General features: G+C 38.4%; 1 protein-coding gene across 5 annotated transcripts in view; it reads left to right on the plus strand.

Moving 5' to 3' along the window:
* zgc:113516 (uncharacterized protein LOC541449 homolog) overlaps nucleotides 1–26,320 on the plus strand; it is a 243,835-nt gene that overhangs the window by 207,535 nt on the left and 9,980 nt on the right. The window contains exon 9 of one of the 5 annotated variants that reach the window (XR_007896303.1): nucleotides 18,182–18,361. The exons of 2 other annotated variants lie outside the window; for them this stretch is intronic. Coding sequence is in view for 1 of the 3 variants with exons in the window: in XM_051689630.1 (XP_051545590.1) it covers nucleotides 18,182–18,195 (14 nt within the window). In the remaining 2 variants the exon portion in view is untranslated. Of the gene's footprint in view, nucleotides 1–18,181; nucleotides 18,661–26,320 lie in introns of those variants that run through there. 2 more of the 5 variants (XR_007896304.1, XM_051689630.1) reach the window with 2 other exon arrangements.

Below are 26,320 nucleotides of genomic sequence, written 5' to 3' on the forward strand. Positions count from 1 at the left end.
GCGATTTTTCGTAAAATCTGCTTTTGCGAACTAGTCCTAGGCTGTTTGACCGATCGGAACCAATCCAGTGCAGAAAAATTCGTTGGAGTCCCAATATCAATAATTATCAAAAACATGTTGAATTTTCAATTCAGGATGGCCACACCCATCCAAAATGTCCATAGTGGGTGAGGCTAATTTTACTTAAATGGCTATAACTTTTGAACAGAAATAGATATCTTCACCAAACTTGACATACTAATGTAGAGGATCATTCTGAGGACACACCAAAGAATGTGTCACACTTGGTGGCGCTATAATTTGAACAAACATAAAAATGGCTCTATGACCGTTGCCATACTGACTTGAAATTTTGTGTGTAGCCTCTTTGTCCAGCACCCCATCAATGCCTAAGAGGATATTTGCATATCTTAAAAAATATGGTCGCCATCAGCCAATTAATAATCAGATGCTTTTAGACAAGGTTAACAATGTCCAATCGAAACAAAACTTCATGGGCTTATTCAACCCTGGGTCACAGACATCTGTATGAAATTTGAAAAAAAATCGACCACTATAACAATTTTCGAGAACAGAAATGGCTGTTTGTAGATAGTTGTCCTCACCCTGAACAACTTTGCCTCAAGAACTATTGCTGTCAATCAAATCATTGTTTTAGCATCATCAATCATTTGAAAAACCTACTTTTGTGAACTAGTTTGTCCAAGGTTCCAACTAGGTATATGAGGAAATCTGCATATCTTCAAAAAAAACATGTTTGTCAATGACCAATCAACTTTTACCAGCTATCAGAACTAGTCCTAGGCCGTTCACCTAATTGGAACCAAATCAGTGCGAAAAGGTTCTCTGGTGTCCCAGTCTCAATAATTATCAATAACTTTTGTTGCACTGTTGCAACATTATGCCAAAACGTACAAAGTGGGGATGGCCACTTTTTCTTAAATAGTTAAAACTTTTGAACGGAATGATATATCATCACCAAATTTAAAACACTCATGTAGAAGGTCAATCTGAGGACACTTGAAAAACATTGGGTACCTCTTCCTCTTGGTGGCACTATAACAGAAAATTAAGGCACTTTATCAATGTTTTAGTTGTTAACAGACTCTCTAATTAGTACTTAATATCTGTAAAAAATTTATTAAAAGGACCTAGCTTTAACCCCGCTAATAGCAGCTATATTTAGGGGCCAAGCAGCAAAGCTGCTGGAACCCTATTGTAATTGTATAGGTTTTCTTCTTTTTCTTATTCTTCTTTTTTTCTGCCCTTAAAGTGTCTGGGCGTCAGAGACCGTAAATCCTGGAGACACCAAACATAGCAGGATGATCCCAAATCCCCCTCACTACTCAGGTGCACAAATGCATACCCATCTGACCCTAGGTGGCGCAATAATAAACACTTTTACATTTTGGCTCATATCTCTGGGGCCGTAAGGGCTGGAATCAAAATTCTTTTTTTTCCTCTGATTCCTTGAGTCAAGCTCTACAAAATGTATATAAACATTTTTTTTATGGAAATTTCATTTCCATCTATTATTTTTTTCCACCATTTAGAATTTTTTGAAAAACCTACTTTTTTGAACTCCCCCTAGACACATAATTTGTTATACATCATCTACAGAACCACCTGGCAAAAAGTTATCAAAAGAATGTCGATATGTGAAATTGTTCTGAAGATATTAATGATAAAATTCCTTAGTTTTAACACAATTTGAGTAATTGATCAATATCTACTCAAGACAAACTCCAAAAGTAACCAAACTCGGTGCACATAGTCAACCGGATGTTTAGTAGATGTCCGCAAAGTTTCATACAATTTCACCCCTAGGGGGCACTACAACAAGAATTTTGATATTTCTAATCGTTCCAAACATATAAGCAAATATGTTTTGGGCATGGCCTATAATGACTTATTAGCCTGTATCTTGTGAGCACAATTTTCAAATTTAGCAAACTTAAAAAACAAAAACATGGAAAAAGGAACATTCTGAGGTCACATGTAAAATTTAATCAATTTGGCTGCACTATAACAGAAGAAATAGCTATTTTTACAACTGCATTTCTAAGCAGTTAGAAATATGGAAATAAACAGGCTGTTTTACTGTTTGTCCACCAGAGGGAGCCACACAACAAGAACATTTCTATTTTGACATTCAGCCACTCCTTGTAAATCAGACAAATACATTATTAAATTAACAGAAATACAGATTAAATAAATAAACATTAAAATAAGAGTGATTAAGATAAATGCTTATGGACTTTAATTTTTTTTTTACTGTAAATAGTAACTTCACATTTGTTTGAAATTGAGCTATGATATCCTATGACATACAAATATGTATTTCCATAATAAACATATGTGGCCCTCTTATAAAATTATGTGTTTTCATGAACTGTGTTTAAACTCTAATGTGCAATGTTTTTTTAGAACTGAAACTACAATCATGCAAACACTTTAACAAATAAATTATCAGCTCAACTGGGTTCACAGCTTTTGTGTTTTTGTACATTAGTAACACATGAAACTGCTTACTGGTGTGCATAAAACATGCAACAGTATGCCAAAACGTACAAAGTGGGGGTGGCCAATTGATACGTTGGTAAAAGGCCCATAAATCAGCACTTTCCAGCAATGTTGGTTACCAAGATGCCAGAAAATGTAAGACGCGCTTTATGCTGCTGAGTTCACTCCACGAACCTACGTAAGATTCCAAGTTGGGCTCACTGCGTAATTATTCAAAACCGTTTGCATCCATATGACCAAAGTAAGTTCATAATTGTTGCTTCTTCCCCAAATACAATTTAATATGTTAATATTGTTTTTTTATACTCATATTTTTTTATTTCTTTCTCCATAAACAGCTTAACCAAGAACTGAACTTAACTTAAATAAATGTGATTGGTGGGCAGACGATGGCTGTCAATGAAAACACTCGTTCATTCGTTATCTTTATAGTGAATGCTACACAATATAGGGAGTGATTTCTAAGTGTTCTGAAGGGAACTAACCAGTTGATTACAGTCACCTGACACACGGCAGCTGCAAAACGTTTTTTTTTTACTTTTGCAGTGTATGCCTTACTAGATTGCTTTTCATTCTATGGCCCTGCTTGATTTAAACATGGATCTTATTTGCCTGCACATGACATTTCATCTAATTGTTGGTTTAATAAATATTAACTTTATATGATATGCAAATCTATTAACCATATTTATTTGAGCGCTTGGATTTTTCAAGCATGACTATTTATCAAAACAGAAAATGTAAAATATTTTTACTGTGCGACTTGCTGAAAGGCGAGTGCAGAAACGATGAGCTCCGGGCTCCGATGATTTCTTGAAGATCAAAATCTAAATCAAATATAGTTTTATAATGTTAAGTGTTATTACACAACCCCAGGAAGAAGAGGAAGAGAAAGCCATGAATAGAAATGTCTATCTACATACATAAACAGATCTATATGCAGGCCCATTTCCAGATCAAAAGCACTGAGGGTGCTTCTGAAAATAGTGAGGGTGCTCTGTATAAAGTGGAGATGTATCCTAATTTCAAAAAAACAATTTAATAGATTAAATCATCTTTAAATACTAGGCTACTAAATCAACGTAAAGAAAGTTTTTTTTATTTTTTAAAAAAAAAATTTATGTATTAAACATTTCTTTCTTTGTTTTTTTGCTTCACATGATCTGTCGCTGAAAATGACAGTAAAATGCTGCACATTTTATCTTGGGGTCCTGTATTTTAGCAGAGAGCGAAACATCCCATATTGAAGGCTATGTGTCCCGTATTAAATCATAAAATGGTCAGATGGTGAGACGAGACCCGAGTCCTGTGATGAAATCCTCAAAATGCTCAAGCGTCCCGTATTCACGTGACATTCAATACTTTATAGGTTAAATTACTGACGTCACACCGCAGGAAACCGTGCTTCTGGGTCCTTTCGAGCAGCACATTTCAATGGTGGAAAGAGGCAGCGCTGCAGTTTTAATAATCTTTTAAGGTTTATAGAATGTAATAATATATTTCAGTGTTAATAAAATTAATTATTGTAAAAAATTATTATAAATGGTTTGTCTATGGTTTACCGTGAAGTAATTATGTGGGTTCTTTTCTGAAATAACTTGGTTCAGTGAGCCTGTATGATCATGTCGGACATGTAACAGGTTGATGAATACACATCCTCACATGTTTAACATGCTTCTAAAGCCTAAGAAATGTGATATATAAAAATAAAAACTACCACTAGAAATGCAATATGTGTCTTTACTGCTTAAATTATTTACCTACATACAATAAATAATAATATTCTTACTTCAGTATGATCATATTCCATGCCAGAACTTAATAATAGCTATTTTAGATTGAACAATATTGTTTACTGCATTCAAAATAAATGCAAAGACATAATTTTAATAGTATGACATTATTTTTATTCACTTGTCCTTTCACAAACAATGTACTGCGGTGGTGGAGACGGGATCTGTTCCTCCTGTTATATCGTATATGGTGGTCTTGGTCAGATAAGATCATTGTTAGATCATATTTGACCTCATATCTGTTTTAAAAAAGCAGTTTGCAATCAGTTTACAGAATTTCTTCGTAAAAAAAGTTAATATTATCCAACAGCTGCTGCGGGTCAATTGTGCCTAATAAAGCAGGCGTGATAATGACGGTGAACCGTGAAATCATCATTTATGTAAAATCCTGTGTTTGTCCTGATACAACAGTCTGGTTGATATTTAAAGAAGCCCCACTCTCCAATAATCTGTGGAAAACGGGTGTTCCATCCCCACAAACAGCATTTTTTGGGCAGTTTCAGCGCAATTTGAGCGAAGTGTCCATAGACAGCAGTTCTTTTCTGGGCTACCAAAAGAACCCGGAAGACGCGGGACAGAGCATTTGTTTGTAAACAGTAACTTCATCTATAGCATTGTGGTTTCTCGCAACCGGTATGGGTTACTGCACCTTAGCGCATCTCTTTGGGTAAGTTAAGCCAATTTCTGTGTTATTATAAGAGGTTTGCAGTGCTTTGCATGCCCTGTAACATATAAATGACATATGGGTGTGTTTCATTCAGTAGTGATGATCTCTATGCCCTGTTTACCTTCCACTGTGAGAGTTTTGTAGGGCTGAAATGTGTATGTAACAAGGTAAAATGGAAAGGAGGAGGCGAGAACCAGATGGAGAATCAAAGTAATGTTTCATTAAACAAAAAGACACAAACATGAACACATGCAGGGCAGCTGCCCGTAACTCTCTCTCTCTCTCTCTCTAACTGCCACCTCTGGTCGCCTTTATCCCTCTCGAGGGCTTGATTAGCCTGATTAGGGGCTGGGTGTGCAGCATCACGACCCTGCCCCACCCTCCTCCCTGCCACAGTGTAATAGAACAGGCTGAACTCAATTTTGAAGTCATTTTTATTAAAAATTCTGTTTGTAATGACTGCATGGCCATCATTATTGTATTAAATTTGAAGTGCCCTGTGAAGGCATTAATTATGCTGTTCAGAGCGCAGTATGTTTTCTCGTCGCAAAACCTGACAAATTATGAAAAAAACACAAAATCCGATCTGACCGAGACGCATTAAGAAAAATCTGATTTTAATCGGATTCCAAATCATATACGAATGTGGTTTGGCTGAGGCTTTATTGATTTAATGTGTTTTGTGCTGTTCAGACTATGTATGTGGTTTTCTATGAACACCAGTAAGCAGTTTCTTATGTGTTACCAATGTACAAAAACACAAAAGCTGTGATGATCAGAAATCCCCCCACTACTCAGGCACCCCCGCACGCACCCGTCGGACACTAGGTGGCCCTATAACAAGCACCTTTGCATTTGTGGTCATAACTCTGGAAATGTAAGGGCTCGGATCAACATGTTTTTTTCCTCTGAATCATTGAGTCAAGGCCTACAAAACATACATCTTCGATTTCTTTTCCATCCATAACAATTTTCCGGCATTTTGAATTTTCGGGAAAATCGACTTTTTCGAACTCCTCCAAGGCTGTATGTCCGATTCGCACGAAATTTGGTGTGCATCATTTATGGAACCTTCTGACAAAAATATATCAAGATAATTTTATTTTGTCAAAGCATTACGAAGATATATGCCAACGAACTGGTCAGGTTTCGTCCATGTAATAGAAATTGACCTATATTTACCAAACTAAAAGTCCAAACATATGTAAACTTGATACACATAGATAACACAACATTCTGAGGCTGCACTATAGGGGGTGCTACAACTGAAAACGCTCATAACTCCGCAGCTGTATAATCAGTGACGTTGAAAATGGCAACGCCATCTTCTATGGCCCAAAGGCTAACATATCACTCAAATATCTCTCAGAAAAATCAACAAACATGGCCGCTAGCAGCCAATCAAATTTCAGCAGCTAATAGCATCAAATCTGAATGGCTGGCCATTAAAAAACTTGAGATTGTAATGAATGCAGGAAGAAGTCAAGAGAGCAGGATCTAAGTGCAGCATTGATTTAATAAGAAAATGAGTCCAGATGCAAAACTTGGAAAACCCAGGATCAAAACAAAACAAAAACTCAGGAACAGAACAAACGTCACATCCATGGGGGTAACAGGAAACAATAACTGACAAAGACACAAGCAAACACAAGGACATTAATACATTGTGGCAAACAAGGCGAATGAGAAACAGCTGGGAACAATCAGTGCAGGAACCAGGAACAGAGACACAAGAAGATAAACAAAACTTCAATCTAAAAGTCTCTTAAACACCTAGTGACCTCTGGTGGCCGCTAAGGCAAAAGTCTCAGGTGAGACATAGCCCCCATTTAAGAAGCGCCTCCTGGTGCTCCTAAACGTAACCCCAAAAAAAATATTTTTAACAGGAGGAGCAGGACATTATGGAATCGGCAGTCCAAGAAAGCACAGGGGAAACGAGAGAGACTGAAGGCCACCAGTGAACCCAGAGAGACCTCCGGAGGGCAAGACAGACCAGGTGGCCAAGGCGGAGTGGACGGGGAGTCCGAAGACTGATGTGGACCAGGAGACCAAACAAGTCAGGGCAGACCAGGTGGACGGTCAGGAGACCAGGATACCAGGGAAGATCAGGCGGATGGTCAGGCGACCAGGACAGATCAGGCGGACAGCCAGAAGACCAAGGAGACCAGAGCAGATCAGGTGGAATGCCAGGAGACCAGATCAGATCAGGCAGACAGCCAGGAGACGAAGTAGGCCAGATCAGATCGGGCAGATGGCCAGGAGACCAAGGAGGAGCCTGCGGATGATCAGGAGGCCAGGGAGGTGACCACAGGGCAGGGACTTGGTCAGGAGGCCTGGGAGGTGGCCACAGGGCAGGACTGGGTCAGGAGGCCTGGGAGGTGGCCACAGGGCAGGGACTGGGTCAGGAGGCCTGGGAGGCAGCCACAGGGCAGGGACTGGGTCAGGAGGCCAGGGAAGTGACCACAGGGCAGGGACTGGGTCAGGAGGCCTAGTAGGTGGCCACAGGGCAGGGACTGGGTCAGGAGGCAGAGCCTCTGGAGAGGAAGCTGGCGGAACCGCTGAAAGAGGGGTCTCTGGGAGGGCGGACGGAACCGCTGGAGGAGGACAGATGGAGCTGCTGTAAGAGGAGTCTCTGGAGGAGGAGCGGGTGGAACCGCTGGAGGAGGAGTCTCAGGGAGGGCAGACGGAACCACTGGAGGAGGAGTCTCTGGGAGAGCGGACGGAACTGCTAGAGTTGTCGTCTCTGGGAGAGCGGATGGAACTGCTGGAGGAGTCGTCTCTGGGAGAGCGGACAGATCTACTGGAGGAGGAGTCTCAGGGAGGGCGGATGGAACCGCTGGAGGAGGAGTCTCTGGGGGAGTGGACGGAGTTGTGGAAGACTCTGAGTCACCATAGTCAGGAGAGCTGGCAGCGATTGGGAAACGACCTCCGTGGTAATGAGCACGGGCAGTGCCAGGGGAATGACCTCCATGGTGATGGGCACTGGCAGTGATAGGGGAACAACCTCCATGGTCATGAGCACGGGCAGTGCCTGGGGAGTAGCAGCCCTTCTTCTCTTCCACTTCCGGACGGCCGTGAGCATAGCTGTGAGAGACTCGGAAGGCAGAGCCATGGAAGGCTCAAGGGGCGGAACCATGGGAGGCTTGAAGGCCAGAGTCATGGTGCCCCCCCCCAAAAAATTCCACTAGGGCTGAAGCGGGCGTGAACGCTGACTCTGGGACAGACGAGGCTGGCAACGCTGGCTTTGGGATGGGCGAGGCTTGCGATGCTGACTCTGGGACGAACGAGGCTTGCAACGCTGGCTCTGGGATGGACGAGGCTTCAAGGCTCGTTACGAAGCAAACACAAGGACAGTAAATATATTGGGGCAAACAAGGTAAATGAGAAACAGCTGGGAAAAATCAGGGCAGGAACCAGGAACAGAGACACAAGAAGGTAAACAAAACTTTAAACTAAAAGTCTCTTAAACACCTAGCGACCTCTGGTGGCCACTAGGGCAAAAGTCTCAGATGTAAAGGAGCTATTCGTACACAGTTTCAAAATGAGGTTGTGTACCAAGTTTTGTGAGAATCGGCCACAAGGTGGCACTATAACAAGTACATTTATGTTTTTGCTAATAACTCCGCATGTGAGCACATTAAAATCAAAATTATTTTTTCCTCTAAATCCTTGCGTCAAGTCCTACAAAATGTATATCTCAGTTTTATTTCATTTTATAAAATGTTTTTGCCGTTCAAATTTTCTTGATAACTCTACTTTTTCAAACTCCTCCTAAGGCATTAATCAGATCTTCACCAAACTTGGCCCAAGTCAGCGCTAGACCATGCAGGCAAAAAGTTATCAAAAGAATTTTGATCCATTAAATCGTCTAGAAGATACAGTCCGATGTATTTGACTAGTGTGGCCCAGTATGCCTAATATGTCTGTATCTTGTGTGCACAAAGGCCAAACTTCAAAAAACTGAGCAAATATGGAAAACAGGACATTCTGAGGAATCATACTAAATTTCATGGATTTATGATGAACGGGGGGCTAACAGCAAATTTTAAATAATCCGCCATTTCAACTGACCGACGAAAGATATAATACTATCTTTTTGTCCACCAGAGGGAGCCACAGGATAAGAAATCCTTTTAAGTCCAAGGTTTTCATGAGTGTATGAATGCATAAACATTTATTTGAAGAAACGTGGTACACTGACAATGTCTTCTGACTTCTATTATATTAGTTTGCAAATAAATCTGTGATTTCCAAAATGATTATAAATAATCAAATGTCACCTTAATTTTTACATATCCTAAAAATATTGAAAATATATTTGTCAAGTTGCCAGACATGATTAAATATCACATTGTTTTAGGGATATGTTTACATATGTCTGGAATTATATTATGTGTTTATTTTTCCATTATCCCGTTTCTGTCTCACCTCATTTCTATATTGCTGTGTCCGAAAACTGTAAAATGCTGCCTTCTAAATGAAATCTAAGGCTGAAATCTAAGGTAGGAAGGCATCAAGGCATGTCCGAATCCAATGTTTGAAACACATCCTGTCTCCTGAGATACCTTCATCTGGCCGATATTTGAAGGCAGCGTAGATGCATCCTTCACTGCCTATGATATCCCACAATCCTGTGTGCGCAGGTCTTCGGTTGGTGGAAAAAAAATAAAAGGGCATCTGAAGGAGCGGTTGAAAATAGTAATTTCATTCAGAATTGTCCTTTTAATATAAATTTTTTTAATCTAATGACTAAATTTCTACCGAGAAATAAGCATTGTAGTCACTAAATATTTGCTTGGTTTTGTTTAAAGCTCACTTGAATTTGATTTAGATCATTAGACGTGATGTTATGGTGCCTTGAAGCCTGTCCGAAATCAGTGTCCTTATGAGGTACCTTCATACACAAAACGCTGCCTGTGAAGTCACTGACTGATAGGGCAGCGAGGCAACAAGACAGCTGCCTAAGGTTTCGGACGTAGCCAATGTGTATAGTACCTGTTGTTTGAATTTTGTCCTTGCAAAGACCCCGTACTTGCCCGATGAGGTCACGTTATCTGGAAGGTATAACGTGGCTATTCTAAAGATTGTTTATAAAGAAATTTGATTTTCTTTACCAACGCGGATATTAAAAGCAACTCACTCATTGTTTATAACAACTGTCTTCCCCTTGGATTATGCTTGTTCAGTGGATTAACGCTCATGTTGGGATCCAACATAACATTGTAACACGAAGATCCAGAGGAATATATGGAATATTGCTCTCAGGCTTTCACTCACTGGTGAGATCATTCCATATATATAAGTGCACCCCTGAAGCGAATGCTTTATTAACATACAGAGAGAGACTTTGAACTGGGTGGTTAGTTTTGTGTTTATTTGTTGTGTATATATAAAACCCTCAAGGACTTATATTGATTCAATAAACCAAAGGTTGTGGGTTTTACTTTTCTGTGTCTGTCATCCATTACTATCATTGCACATTTATATCTAGATTTCTGAACCGTACAGTGTTACCAGGTGTCGTGAACGTTACAATATTATTTGTCTCTATGAATAGAATACATAAAATAATGTTTCTATAAAGACATTTATTTAGTGTTGTGATAGGAATAATAAAATAAACACTTTTGTGCCTAATTACAACCATATAAGTGTGACGCCAGGTTCACACATCCTCCGTGTGGTGCGTGAGCAGAGCGGTCGCATTGGCCATTCACATTGGCCGCGTCTCTTCTGCGAGACACAGCTGTGCCTCTGTGCAGGAATAAAGTTATCTCTGGGTCCCTAACCAAATTTTCTTATTTAATAAGTTCATAAATTAGTTCACACTTGGTCCTGATTGGTTAATGTTTTGTCTGTACTATACATTTACGTATATACAAAATGGAAAAGGTTCCGGCAGTTTATTACTCCTTTCCTTTATTATGTTATATTTTATTAAGTTTACTTGCATGCAGACATATAAATTGTAGTGTACTAAAGGTTCAGTTTGAATAATTTTGATTTGCTTTTTTGTCTTTTCAATAATCTCCTTATTATTTTAGTGTTGTACTGCACCCAGAGCCTCTGAGCTCAGCGAGAGCTGTGCGGCAAAAATAGGTCACTTGCTTTATCATAGCTGCACTGATCTCTGAGTAGTAGGCTAATCCTAGTTTACTGTATTTTTTCTAACATGTCTGCAGTAATATGACAATTTGTTCTTTGTAGATTTGTAAGAAGTCTACAAATATTATTATATGAGTAAAATCATTTTTGCAGGCTCACATAACATGTAAGCATATTGCAACAATCAACATTTCCTTATGTTGTCCTTAATTTGATATGTTTCCTTTTGTTTTTTAGTTTTCCAACATTTGCAGTATTTTAAGATAACATCTAGAAGGGAGCTATATACAGTGATTATATCATTATGTTTGCTATATGTAAAATGCATTCCATAAAACAAGGCTTATTATGGTGCTCTTTTGCTGATGCTTAAATTAAATTTTAAACGATTGTCTCTTAAACTATGTATTTGGTGTTTTACCAGTAAGCAATTTCATGAGTTATCAATGAAGAAAAACACAAAAGCTGTGTACCCAGTTGAGCTGATAATATAGTTATTCAAGTGTTTACTTGGTTGTAGTTTTAGTTCTATAAAATCGTTACACAGAGTTTAAACACAAAAGTTCATAAAATACATAGTTTTAAAAGTTAGTGGTCTACATATGTTTATTATAGAAATATACACTACCGGTCAAAAGTGTATAATCACTTATTCTTTATTATTATTTGTTCCACATTTTAGAATAATAGTAAAGTCATCAAAACTATGGAATAACACAAATGGAACTATGGCAATTATGTTGTGACAAAAAAATGAAAAAAAAATAAATCCAACATAAATCAGAACAATTTTATATTTTGGCATCTTCAAAGTAGACACCCTTTGCCTAGAATTTTCAGAAATGTACTCTTGGCATTTTCTCAACCTATTTCCTGAGGTATCACCCTGGGATGCTTTTTAAACAGTATTAAAGGAGTTCCCGTATACACACAACAAAAACTGTTGTGTTTAACTAATAGTTACTATTACATTTTAAAACATTTGAAACATTTTGACAAACAATTTGAAGTTCAAATGAGTAGTGAAATTATCCATATGTTAGAGGGTCTCACACATGTTTTATGGAAGTATACAATATATGGCCAGATGTTTGTGGACAACTGAACACCATGTGCTTTTTGAACATTTAATTTCAAAATTGTTTTTTGAAATTGTTGTAGGTTGTTTATCCGATTCCCCATAAATTTGGTATACATCATGCACACAGCCTCTTGACAAAACGTTATGAAATTTTTTTGACTCTTTAAGTTGTTCAAAAGACATAAGCTACCATGCTTTTGCATGTAGCCCATTATGATTAATTACATAATTTCTGTGTGGACCTCGTTTGTGCACAGGGGCATTGTCATGCTGGAACAGAAAATGACTATTTCCAAACTGCTACCACATAGTTGGCTGACCCCAGCCTAGCTGGGATATGTGAAAAAGAAGAATTTCACTGTATATGTGCAAATGTATAATGTGTGATAAATAAAGATAATTATAATTAACTATAATTAAAAAAAATAATTTTTAGAATTATTTGTATGTTTTAGCATAAATATTTGTCTTCATAGGAATTAATGGAATAGTGAAAAATGTTAAGTGAAAGGGGATGTCCACAAACTTTTAGCTATATAGATATCTCATGTTAACAATGCACAAAACTGTAATTATGTTAGCATATAACATATGCAGTGCCTAAATAAATGTACCCTAAATGTATGCTTGAACAAACTATCCATTTTCATACCTACAATGACAACCATATATAAAATGGTAGGACAAGATGGGGTTGAGGCAAGCAACAGGGAATCCAAATCTGTGGGACAGTCCCTTTCCAGAGTTTTTTTTTTTTTTTTTTTTTTTGGGCTGGTCTGGTTTTTCCAAGTTTATTGATATATTCTTAATTTCCTTTTCATTCTATTTTTAATTTACATATCTGTAGTCAAATGGTCAGCAATTACCTGATGACACAGAAAATAGTCTTATAAGTTCAAGGTTAGTGCAAAATAATGTGTAATGCAAGAAAAACATACAGGGACTCCTAGTAATACTATAATCTGGTAGGACAAGACACACCACACAATGGCCATTCTCAAGAGCCCAGGTGACATTTTAAAACATACAAGCAGGAATTACCTGATGGTATTTGAAAAATGTATCAATTGGTACAAAATATTATTTACAGTATAGCAATATCATGAAGTGATATAACCAGACACCTACCCAGCTATGACCAGTGGCAAGAACAAAGGTGATATTGACAGGTCTTTTGATTATAGAGGTTCTTCCCAGTTGAACTGTGTGCCTGGTGAGAGGCGATGCTGGGTTTGTAGAAGAGATTTACACTTGATGAATGGCCATTCACAAGAGTCTGGGTGACAAATGCAGATATACAGGCAGTAATTACCTGATGACAGTAAATATTAATCAAGTCGTATAAAATTGTGTTTGTAAATAGACAAAATAAGGGACTAATAACATTATCATGATCTTTATTAGACAAGGCACTTGCCAAACTATGGCCATTTAAGGGCCTAGGTCTCATTGGCAGGTCTTTTGATTATAGAAGTTCCTTTCAGAAAAGCTGTGTGGCTGGACAAAGAAGATGTGGGATTTCCACAAGAGACATATGGTTTTCATTGTGGGTATGAAAATGTAGAGGAGTATAAAGCAGTAGAGTCGTATTGTTGATACTTCAAGTTTATACTTCCAAGTAAAATTTTGAAAACATTGCACTGAAAAATGGTGGATAAACTTGACAGTTTTTTTGAAAGATGTTTAAACAGTCTAAAAGGGGAAAACAAATTAAATGTAAACAAAGTAACCATAAAGCAAATACATATTTACATTATTTAAAAAAATTGACATGACCGTCTAACATACGACACCAAGTATGGTACTTAATACACAATATACCCACAGGGGCTATCCATATATAGTTTGCCGCCTGTGAGATTTTTGCTCTGCACCTTCGTTTTCACCAAATGTTCATAATGGGCATGTCCATTTTACGAAAACGGTAATAACTTTTGAACGGATTGAGATATTATCACCAAACTCTGTACACGTATGTATTGTCTCATTCTTAGGACACACAAAAAAGTTGCACACCTTTGCCTCTTGGTGGCGCTATAATAATTAAAAATCTAAAATGGCTCTAACTACACTGTGTAACAATTTATTTTATTTTTTTTCTGGGTAGTAAGTGTTATTTGCTAATTGCTTATGCCTCAGAAGTATAGAAAATGGCTATTATTCCCTACAAACTTTGCTTTTGTGACCAGGACAGTGATATATTGAAATTTACCTATTTTCAATGAGAAAACGGGCGAATTTATGTCTTTTCGTTCACATAAAGTCAGAAAAAAACAACATATGAATCCAAATTAACATGTATTTAACTAAAGTAATATTCAAAGCCGTGCTGGTCCATAATGGTAACAAGTACCCATCTCTTCCCCTGGCTCACTCGGTGTACCTCAAAGAGGATTACAACAGCATCAAGACCTTGCTGGACACCTTGAAGTATGATGAGTACAGCTTGGAGGTCATAGGAGACTTCAAACCCCCGGAAGGTGCTGATGCCACCACTGCACATCAAATTGGGCCTTATGAAACAATTTGTCAGAGCTCTAGATAAGGAGTCGGCAGCCTTCAAATACCTTCAAGACTTCTTCCCTAAGCTGTCAGAGGCAAAGGTAAAAGCCGGCGTCTTCGTCGGACCACAGATAAAGGATTTTGGATTCATATGTTTTTTTTTCTGACTTTATGTGAATGAAAAGACACAAATTCGCCTGTTTTCTCATTGGAAATAGCTAAATTTAAAAATATCACAGTCCTGGTCACAAAAGCAATGTTTGTGGAGAATAATAGCCATTTTCTATACTTCTGAGGCATAAGCAATTAGCAAATACTTATTACAGAGGAACAAAAATTTTGTAACATAGTGCTATGGAACCATTGGTCCGATCGACTTGAAATTTTGCAATCAAGATCTTTGAGGATAGTTGCATATTTTGAAAAACATGGCCGCCATCATTAATTTTATGCTGCCTTTGTGCTTTTTACAGCTTCAAAATTTTGGTACACAATTTTCAACAAATTTAGTTAAGGCAGGATCTATACTGTCAAAATTATTTTTTCCTGTGATTCCTTGCATCATGGCAAATCTTGTAAGATCCAGCTGTTTTTGGCTCAGCCCCTTTATTTTCCTGCTATATTGGATTGTTTGAAAGAAATTCAAAACAAACTCGTCCTAGGCCGTTTGCCTGATCGGAACCAAACCAGTGTAGAAAGATTCAGCAGAGTCCCAAAATGAAAAGTTGTCAAAGAAATTTTGAAATACTGATTTATCATCAAATGGTACGCCAAAATGTCCATAGTCGGCATGTCCATTTTACTAAAACGGTTATAAATTTTGAACAGATTGACATCTATCATTTTGCTTCAAAAGATATGGATTTAACCACTGGAGTCGTATGGATCAATTTTATGCTGCCTTTATGTGCATTTTACAGCTTCAAAATGTTGGTACCAAACTTTCAACAAATTTAGTTTAGGCAGGATGTATTCTGTCAAAATTCTTTTTTCCTGTGATTCCTTGCATCATGCCGAATCTTGCAAGATCGAACATTTTTGGCTCTGCCCCTTTGTTTTCTCATTATATTTGATTGTTTTAAAAAAATTCAAAATGATCTCATCCTAGGCTGTTTGCCCTATTGGAACCAAACCAGTGCAGAAAGATTCAGCAGAGTCCCAATATGAAAAGTTTTCAAAGGAATTTTGAAATTCTGATTTATCGTCAAACGGTACGCCAAAATGTCCATAGTGGGCGTGTCCATTTTACTAAAACGGTTATAAATTTTGAACGGATTGAGATGTTATCACCAAATTTGGTACACATATGTATGGTGTCATTTTGAGGATTTAATATTGCACACCTTTGCCTCTTGGTGGTGCTATAATAATTAAAAAATAAAAATGGCTCTATGGAACCGTTGGTCCGATCGACTTGAAAGTTTGCATGCAGTGATTTTGTCCAAGGTTCCATCAAGGTCTATGAGGACAGTCGCATATCTTTAAAAACATGGCCGCCATCGACCAGTCATCTTTCAGCAGCTTTTATATAGGGTTAAATAAGGCTGATCGGAACTAAACTTGGTAGGCCTATTTGTCTCTTGGCCCGAAAGGTCTTTGCAAAATTTTATAAAAATTGGCCACCGGGAGGTGCTATCGCATTTTACATACATTTAAATCATTGAAATCGCTGTGTTTCAAAAAGGAACACGTAATCCATTCCATATTGTAGATCTCATTCTGAACAACTTTGCCTTAAGGACCATTGATGTGAAACAAAACGTTCAATAAATACTTGAGATTATTTTAAAAGATTATTTTTTCAAACTAGTCCTAGGCCGTTCACACGATCGGAACCAAACCAGTGCAGAAATATTCTCTGGAGTCCCAAAATAAAAAGTTATCAGAGTTTTGACATTTTAATTTATCGTCAAATGGTATGCCAAAACTTTCATAATTGGCATGGCCACTTCTACAAAAATGGTTATAACTCTTGAACAGAATCAGATATTGTCACTAAAATTGTATGGAGTCATTCTAAGGACACACAAAAACAATTGTGCATCTCCAACTCTTGGTGTCACTATAAAAGAAAAAAAACTGTAAAATGGATCTAACTATGGAACAGCTGGGCCGATCGACTTGAAATTTTGCATGCAGTTTCTGTGTCTAAGGTGCCATCAAGATCTATGAGGACAGTCACATATCTAGAAAAACATGGCATCAACAAAATCATCTTTTAGCAGCTATTTGATCTAGTCCTAGTCCATTCACCCGATCGGAACCAAACCAGTGCTAGAAATATTCTCTGGAGTCCCTTTATTAATAATTATCAAAAAAGTTTTAAAATTCGATTCAATGTCGCAAAGCTACACCAAAACATAAGCTGTGGGCATTGCCACTTAAACAGTTATAACTCATGAATGGAATGAGATATTTTCACAAAATTTGAGAAACTTATGTATAGAGTCATTCGAGGACAAATTGCATACCTTTGCCTCTTGGTGGCGCTATAACAGTCAGGAATGTAAAAAATATCATATCTGTGTGATACCTCACCTGATGTTTCTCAAAATTAAGGCACTTTATCATTGTTTTAGTTGTTTTCAGGCTAATTAAAACTTACTATCTTTTGCATGTGAACTTAAAGGACCTTAAAGGCTTAAATCCCGTTAATCGCTGCTTGCAGCTATATTTATTATTATTTTTACTATTATTATTATTAATATTTTGTACAAAATGGCATAAAAGTTTTCTGCATATTTTTTTTTCCATTTCCCCTAGCATTTTTTCCTTCATTCACAAGTGGCGCCTTATGGGAAATATCTGAAAAATATTTTATATTTGATATAGGCCTTTGTGTAATGGACTAAAACAATGACCAGCAAAAAAAACAAATTTCTCTAACTCCACTTGTCACAAACACGATCTACTGCTAAAAAATAAATAAAAAACAAAAAAAAACAACATGGTAAGAAATATTTTTACGTTAAGCCAGCCATTACTAGAAGTGCACAAGGAAAACTCTTGATGTAGCTTGGTTTCTCTTCGGAGAAAAAAAACCTCACCGAAATGCCACACTTTGCATTTAATTGGGTCTCACTTACTAAACCATTAGCAATCGGTGTTGGTTCAAAAATGAAACACGACTGCCCTCTACTGATCATGTCTCTCCTCTACCGCCTAATGTCACGTCACACTGTGTGATATTACAGGACCTGTTTCCCTTTTATGCACATTCTCAAAGGCCGCATTTGTGGATCCCTTTCCAATTTGGATTCTAAACTATGGAATAGTCTTCCTAGCATTGTTCATGACTCAGACACACTCTCTAAGTTTAAGTCTAGATTAAAGACTCATCTATTCAGCCAGGCATACACCTAATTTAGCCATCAACTCATCAACAATAGTTATGCAGCATTAGCCAGGTCTGCCAGAACCGGGAACAGTTTTCATATTCTATAATTCTGCTTTAAAGTGAATGGCATCTACGCCAATATTATTCTATTTGTTTCTCTGTCTCAACCTCAGGATACATATCCTGAGGTTACCAGAGCCTGCCATATCCAGCTCCGGTCCTGGTCTGATGTTCGACTCCCACTGCTATGTGTTGCTGAGTGATGTCAACTAACTGCAGTCTGTGCCAGCCAGATATCACTTCAGTCTACTACGATGGAATTCACAGTGGATGAACTGTTGCCAACTCTAACCGTAAGACATTGGACACTTTACTAGCCACTGCTTGAACCTTGGACTTAGGATGGACTTCACCAAAATGAACTGCCACAAGCTGCCAGTCAAAATGCGATGCACCTCACTGACCTCTGCTTGCATCACTTTGGTCAAAGGATGAACTACACTCTTTTTTTTGTGATCAAATTTTTATTGTTACAGAATGTTAATGTACAGAGATCAAAAGTAAGAAATAAACATCATTCTGAACACTTTTTTCCCTAGATTACCCTCCCACATCCCCAAGGCGACCATACCCCCCAACCCCATCTCCCAGAAGTACATTCAGAGCATACATAAATAGTCTTAGAAGAGTGCAAATCAAAATCCAAAATACAATAAAGATATAAAAGTAGGAAATAAATCTTACAACCGCTCCTTAATTTTTGAAATTGCATCTAGCCATGTTAAAATAGTCCACTGAGAGGCGCCATATTCACAATGTCCAGGAAAGAATGCATCCAGTGAGTCTACACTAGAGAGTGTGGAGGTTTCCAGCGCAAGGCAAGCATTTTCTTAGGAGCAGAAAGTCCACAGAGAAACAACTTTTTCTGCTTTAAAGAGAGAGTGTAAGAGGAATCATCACTTAGAAGCAAAAGTCTCGGACAGTATGATACCTCAAACTCCAAAATGTCCTTCAGCGTCGTGGAAACCTGTCTCCAAAACTCGCTGACTTCAGGGCAATCCCAAAACGTGTATATATGTGCCTATGCACCCACTTGAGCAAAAGTTACATGTAGGAGAAGTGGAAAGCTTCATTAAATATCACTTCCTGGGAGTGAGATACATCTTGTGAATCATCTTGAAATGGATCAATTGATGATTAGGGTTTTTAGAGACATGTTTGAGGTTAGCCCCATATTGAGTCCCAACATATGTCATTACTGTCTTCTGAGCCAATCCCCATAAATATCTCTGTACCAAACGTCTACAACTGGTACCTTTTTATAAGAGGCCTCCAAAAACAACAGGTACAGTGACGAAACCATACCCCTTGTATTTCCACATGAAGTAAGCAACTTATGCAAAGTTAGACAGGGAATACTAGAGCCCCAAGGAACCCCATATGCATGCATGGCAGATCTCAGGCGCAGATAAAAGAAAAATGAGTTGCCTGGTAAATTATACTCTGCACGTAGATCATTAAACATTCGTAAACCACTGTCCCCCCAAACATCAGCCAAAACATTAATCCCTCTATCACTCCAGTCTGAGAAAACAAAAGGTTTATTATCCGAAAGAAGACTATGATTACGGAATAATGGAGAATGAGAATGCCATTTAAGGTCATCATGGGAATACTTTGAAGCCGCCAGGTAGAAAGATGATATGCTATTATTGGGCCAAAACGCTATTTCACACTCTTCAACGGAGTGTTGCAATAAATCAAATCCTGTAGTCTATAAGGTAAAGCCAGATTCAATTCAATCAGTTGCCAAGATACAGCAGAATCAGGATTCAACCATACCGTAAGAAGTCGTAATGTAAAAGCCCAATGATAAAGCTTGAAGTCCAGAAGTGCAAGTCCACCAGCATCCTTGCAATGCTGTAATGTTGAATACTTTATACAGGGGGACTTGCCGTTCCATATGAACTTGGAAACTAATCTTTGCAATTTAGACCAGAAATCTAAAGGTGGTGACAAAGGTATCTTAGCAGAAAAAAAATTTATGCGAGGCAAAATATCAATTTTGATGACAGAAATCCGAGCTTGTAAAGGATAAAGGTAGTGTTGACCAATGAGAAGTCCATCTCTACACGATTATATACACCCTGGAAATTTTTCAGAGCTGTTGTGTGCAGAGACGGAAATATATCCACACCCAAATATCTAAAGCGGTTACTCTCGGTATAAAAGATGGCAAAACAGACTTAAAAGATGAAGTATTTAAGTGCATTAATGAAGATTTGTTCCAATTAATCTTATACATAGAGAATTGGCTAAAACGGTTAAATACTGACAAAATATGATGAATAGACTCAGTTGTATCACTAACATATAAAAGAATGTCATCTGCATATAACAAAATTCTATGAGAAGTGTTACTAAAAGTGATAGGATTAACCAAAGAATGTTGACGAATTTTCTGTGCAAGAGGCTCAAGAGAGAATGCCAACAATAGTGGCGAGAGAGGCCATCCCTGACGAGTCCCACGTAATATAGAAAATTTTGGAGAGGTGATGCCACCTGTCATGACCACAGCGGAAGGATTTGCGTATAATACTTTAACCATATTAATATAATCTCTGCCTAAAACAAGGTGCTCCAATACTGACCAAAGATAATGCCATTCATGCCGGTCAAAGGCTTTCTCAGCATCTAAAGACAAAGTTGCACACGGTATGTCCATTCCACTGGTCACGTGTATAATATGCAATAACCGGTGAACATTATCGGCCGCAAGACGAGATTTAATGAAACCAGCCTGATCGTTATGCACCAGTTTATTCATGAATGCATCTAAACGGGGGGCCAAAACTTTGGCATACAGTTCACATCACTGTTTAAAAGAGACAATGGCCTATAATTGCTGCACTGAGTCAAGTCTTTATTAGGCTTGGGTAACAGAGTAATAATAGCCATATTAGAACTATTATTAAAAGAACCCACCCGAATAGAATAATGAATCATATTCAACAGAGGCTGTCCCAGCTCATCCCAGAAAGAAAGGTATAGTTCAGGTGGGATTCCATCCCATCCCAGAGACTTACCCATCTTCATACGTACAAGAGCATCCTTTAACTCATCTAATGAAATACAAACAGTTAAAGATGTAGCCTCTACTTCCGAGAGACATGTAAGTGTTAAATCTTGAAAAAAATTGTCGCATAAAGTTTTACTGAAGACTAAATCCGACTATATAAATTTTGATAAAAATCTTTAAACACCCTATTTATACCTTTAGGTTCACTTATCAAGCTATTAGGAGATTGAATTGCCATAATATTTGAATACTTTTCACCATTCCTTAATCTAAGAGATAAAAGGTGACTTGGCTTAGCACCATTGAAGTAATAAGTTCTTCTAACTTTCTGCATTAAAAAATCAGCTCTATGCCGTAACAGTGATTTAAGTTCTGTACGCATCACCTTTATTTCTTTCTGAACATCTTCAGAGTGACAAATTTGCTGACAATTCTCCAGCCTGTTTAATTTTGTCTCAAGAGTGCCTATTTCCTTCAATCTAGACTTATTTAATTGGGATGCAAAAGAAATAGAAGAACACCATATGCAACCTTTTATAGCGTCCCAGAGAAAGCGGGGATCATCCACCGAACCATCATTTAGCTCTATAAACCAACTCAACTCTTTTTTGAGCATTGCACAGAAATCTTTATTTTGTAACAATGTGGTATTAAAACGCCAACGTGACGCTCTAGTAGGTACAGACACGAGAGATTTTAGCTGAGACCACACCATGATCAGCTAAAGGGCATGACTTTATATCAACACTGTGTAATTCTGAGTATGCAGCATGAGATATAAGAATATAATCCAGTATAGAATAACTTTAATGTCTGGCAGAATAGAAGGTGCACTGTCTCTTTGTAGGGTGAAAAATGCGATATACATCAATTAGACTAAGATCAGACATAAACTTACGTAATTGCGTTGGATAATTCTGACTGCACGAACGATTGAGAGAAACATCAACTACCGCGTTCATATCTGCACCGATGATAAGAAAACAATCTTGTATGTGCAGTAAAGTTGTAGTGAGGGCAGGAAGAAAATTTGGATCAAAATGAGAAGGGGCATAAATTGAAATAAATGCTAAATTCTTACCCGCAATAACTGGTTTTTTGTTATTAAAATGTTTTATTGATTCATAAATTAACACAAGAAATACAACAACATTTGTATTTCTATATAATGAATCAAAAACTTTTAACATTAAACCCCCACTATATCCCCTCCCCCTACCAAACTCTCAACCCACCCTGACCCCCCCACGAACACCCCTGTGGTCAATAGAATATAGACACACACACAGAGAAAACTAAAACAACAACAACATAAAATAACATACAATAAACAAGTGTAATAATAATTAATACAAATAAAAAATAAAAAACTCTAAATTACTCCCTCCACCGCCCCACCTCGAGATTCCCCAAAAACGCTAAATAATTGCCCCATTTCTTATTGTAAGTTTCCCTAACCCCCATCCTAATGCTCGACCCCTCCTCGAAGGCAGCCACCCTCCCCATCTCTGCGCACCACTCCGGGAACGAGGGTGCTCCATCCGACTCATCACACCGGTCAAAACCCAGTCCTTCATGTCGCAATAACTGTTTTAATGTATGATACTCTGCCTTCCTTAAAGCAATATCTTTCTAGAATGTTAAATGAAAGCTTTTGTTTTAACACGATCAAAGTACCCCTTGATTTACTATCCAATGAGGATGAGGCGGCTACAAAATAAAACTTGTTAGAAAACCTTTGAACATCTGACTTTTTTAAATGTGATTATTGGATAAATGCCAAATCAACCTGCTGCCTATGTAAGTAATCCAGACAGGCAGTACTTTTAATGGGACCATTCAGCCCATTTGCATTCAAGCTAACTATGTGAAGCATTTCTGTAGCCATAAATTAGCTATAGAATAACATAAAGAGACCAAGAAAACAATTAACTGGGCATAAAACAATAAACAGAATGCCCCACAGAAATATACACTCTACACAAAGGGAGAAATACCCATCCACCCTGGTCGCCACAACCCACGAGAACCCCGAGAAGGGCGGCAGACACAATGTTACCGCTCCCCACTCATCATTTACATGTTAATGACCAAAATTAACAATGAACAAAATCAACAGAGAAGCTTACACTCGCGTTAACTTCAGCTGTGCGGCGTACATCAAAAAGGTCTGAAAGCCCATTTTCTGAGACTTGTTATTTACCTCCATGAAGGAACGCCGCCGGTTGATAGTGAAAGCACTATAGTCTGTGGCAAATCGGATGTCTTTCCCATCAACCTTGATTGGAGATTTTCTGGAAGCTCGGAGAACTGAATCACGATCAGTATAACGTAACATCTTCATAATGACCGTGCGAGGCCTGCCATAGTTGTTGGAAGGGCCGATACTCTCATGATCTCCGGTTTAGCATCTGCCAATGCAGGGAACCATACAGGTAAAGATCCCGAGATGTATACCATGAGATTCGTGCCTTCCACGCCTTCCGGGAGATTCATAATACGAACATTATCCCTGCGGCTCTGGTCTTCCAAATCAGCCATCTTTTCTTCAAAGGTCATCAATCTGGCGGCAGTTTTGTCTTAATTATTCTCCACTTTACCGACCCGGCTGCTCAGACTTGAATATCGATCACGCAGTTCTCTCACCCCATTAGAGCAGCTGGAAAGCTCCGACTGAATATTATCTAGTCTGTCTTGCAAAGTTTTAAACTGTGCTTCAATAAACTGCTGCTGTTTCTCCATAGCAGAAGCGATCATGGCGGCTAGCGACTCTTCCATCTTATCCACCTCGTGCGCTTGATCACGCTGCGTTTGCTTGCCAGCTGATTTTCCTTGACGAGAAGACATGCTATGATGCCCAATATCAAAACATAAAACAAAATGTTGAGCAACTAACGAAAAAGCTTAGATATATAAATGAAAATTCAGTAGGGTTGGTGGAGTCACAACGTTACGCTGCCATCATGTTCACAGGTCACGTGACCTCCGGATGATCTACACTCTTAAAATGGAATACAGGGATAATAAATTAATTATCAGCTAAAGCCTTCATCAGCCAAATAACCAAGTACAATGCATCTGTATGAACTTGTGCAGTTAATTCAGGATGAACTTCTAAGACTTCAGTTATTAATCTTACGGTTCATACAAAATCTTTTTGTTTAAACATTGGCCCACGTTGATTTAGTAACTTTAAAACATGACTTACAACATACTTCACATAAATAGCTAATATTGGAATTATATTCATGCTGTTTAGCCAGAGGGGTTTCCCCCAAGTTTATTTTTCTCCATTAACTAACATCTTATAGAGTTTTGTGTTCCTTGCCACAGTCGCCTTTAGCTTGCTCACTGGGAGTCTAAATACAACTATTATTTACTCATTTATTTTAAGGTACAATTAACAATCAAGTTTTAACAAATAGCACAATGATGACTCAACAGATATTACAGCTATAGACATTACAGTTTCTTTATAGATCTTACAATTTCATTGTTTTGTTAATGCATGATTTCCTGTAAAGCTGCTTTGAAACAATGTGTGTTGTGAAAAGCACTATACAAACAAAAATGACTTGACTCACCAGACCCTGCCAGATCAAGCTTCGGTCCAGCCCTATGTCCCAATCCCACTGCTATGTATCACTGCATTATGACTACTAACCTGTGCCTGTGCCTTGATAATCCTTCAGTCTACTACGATGGATGTCACGGGGGATGAACTGCTACCAACCCCAACCGTAAGACATGGGAAATTTCACTGGCCACTACCTGAACCTTGGATTTAGGATGGTCCTTATTGGAAATGAACTGTCACAAGCTTCCAGCTGTTGCCCATCACTGACCTCTGCCTTCATCATATTGGTCACAAGATGGACTACATTCTTAAAATCAAATACATAGAAAAAAAATGAACTGCCAGCTATAGCCAAATAACAAATTACAATGCATCTGTATGAACTTGTGCAGTTAATTCAAGATGGACTTCAAAGACTTTTAGTGATTAATCTTACAATTCATACAAAATATATTTTTTAACCCATGTCTTGTATTACACAGTTATTTTTTTTCTCCCCTTTTCTCCCCAATTTGGAATGCCCAATTCCCAATGCACTCTAAGTCCTCGTGGTGGCATAGTGACTCACCTCAATCTGGATGGCGGAGGATGAATCTCAGTTGTCTCCGTGTCTGAGACCGTCAATCCACGCATTTTATCACGTGGCTTGTTGAGCATGTTACCGCGGAGACCTAGTGTATGTGGAGACTTCACACTATTCTCCGTGGCATCCACGCACACAACTCACCACGTGCACCACCGAGAGCGAACCACATTATAGCGACCACGAGGAGGTTACCCCATGTGACTCTACTCTCCCTAGCAACTGGGCCAATTTGGTTGCTTAGGAAACCTGGCTGGAGTCACTCAGCATGCCCTGGATTCGAACTCATGACTGCAGGGGTGGTAGTCAGCGTCTTTACTCGCTGAGCTACCCAGGCCCCGTATTACACATAGTTAATTAATATTGGCATTACCCAGAGGAGAACTATTTTTCTCCATGAACTAACATGTAACCTCACTAGGGGCCTAAAGAAAAATTATATTTTTTAAAGCATAATCTAAAACCATGTTTTTAATCAAACTATTAATAAAACTAAGAATTTAAGATATTACAGCATAATTTCCAGTTAAGTTGCTTTTAAAAAATGTGTTTTTTGAAAAGCGCTATTCAAATAAAAATGACGACTTCACAGGTCAAAGCATGTGCAGTCTCTTAGCCTCATCTGACTCAAATGGAAAAGGGGAGAACACCTGCATGGCGACAGCCTGAGCCATGAAGGGACTGGCCAACACTTTAGGCACATAAACATCCCTGAGCTTGAGGATGGCCTTCGACAAGCCTGGTCCGAATGAGCAAGAGTGTTGACCGACTGAAGCAAAAGCAAGTAGCAGCACAGTCTTCAAAGATAGTATCCGTAAGCTTACCGTGTCTGCTGGCTCAAATGGGGAACCTGTAAGTGCATTTAACACCAGTGCTTAGTCCTAGACCGGGATGGAAGCAGGGCGCAAGGGCCTCAGCCATCTAGCTCTTTGCAAAAACTTTCAGACCAAAGGGTGTTTGGCCACTTACAAACAACCCAGAGGGTCGTGTCCCATCGCTATGGCATTCATACTTTAAGTGTGAATGGATCCAAATGCTCTTGTAAAAAATTAAGCACTGCCTGAACAAAGCAA

The sequence above is a fragment of the Myxocyprinus asiaticus genome, chromosome 46, assembly GCF_019703515.2.
Source record: "Myxocyprinus asiaticus isolate MX2 ecotype Aquarium Trade chromosome 46, UBuf_Myxa_2, whole genome shotgun sequence".
Taxonomy (NCBI): Eukaryota; Metazoa; Chordata; class Actinopteri; order Cypriniformes; family Catostomidae; genus Myxocyprinus; species Myxocyprinus asiaticus.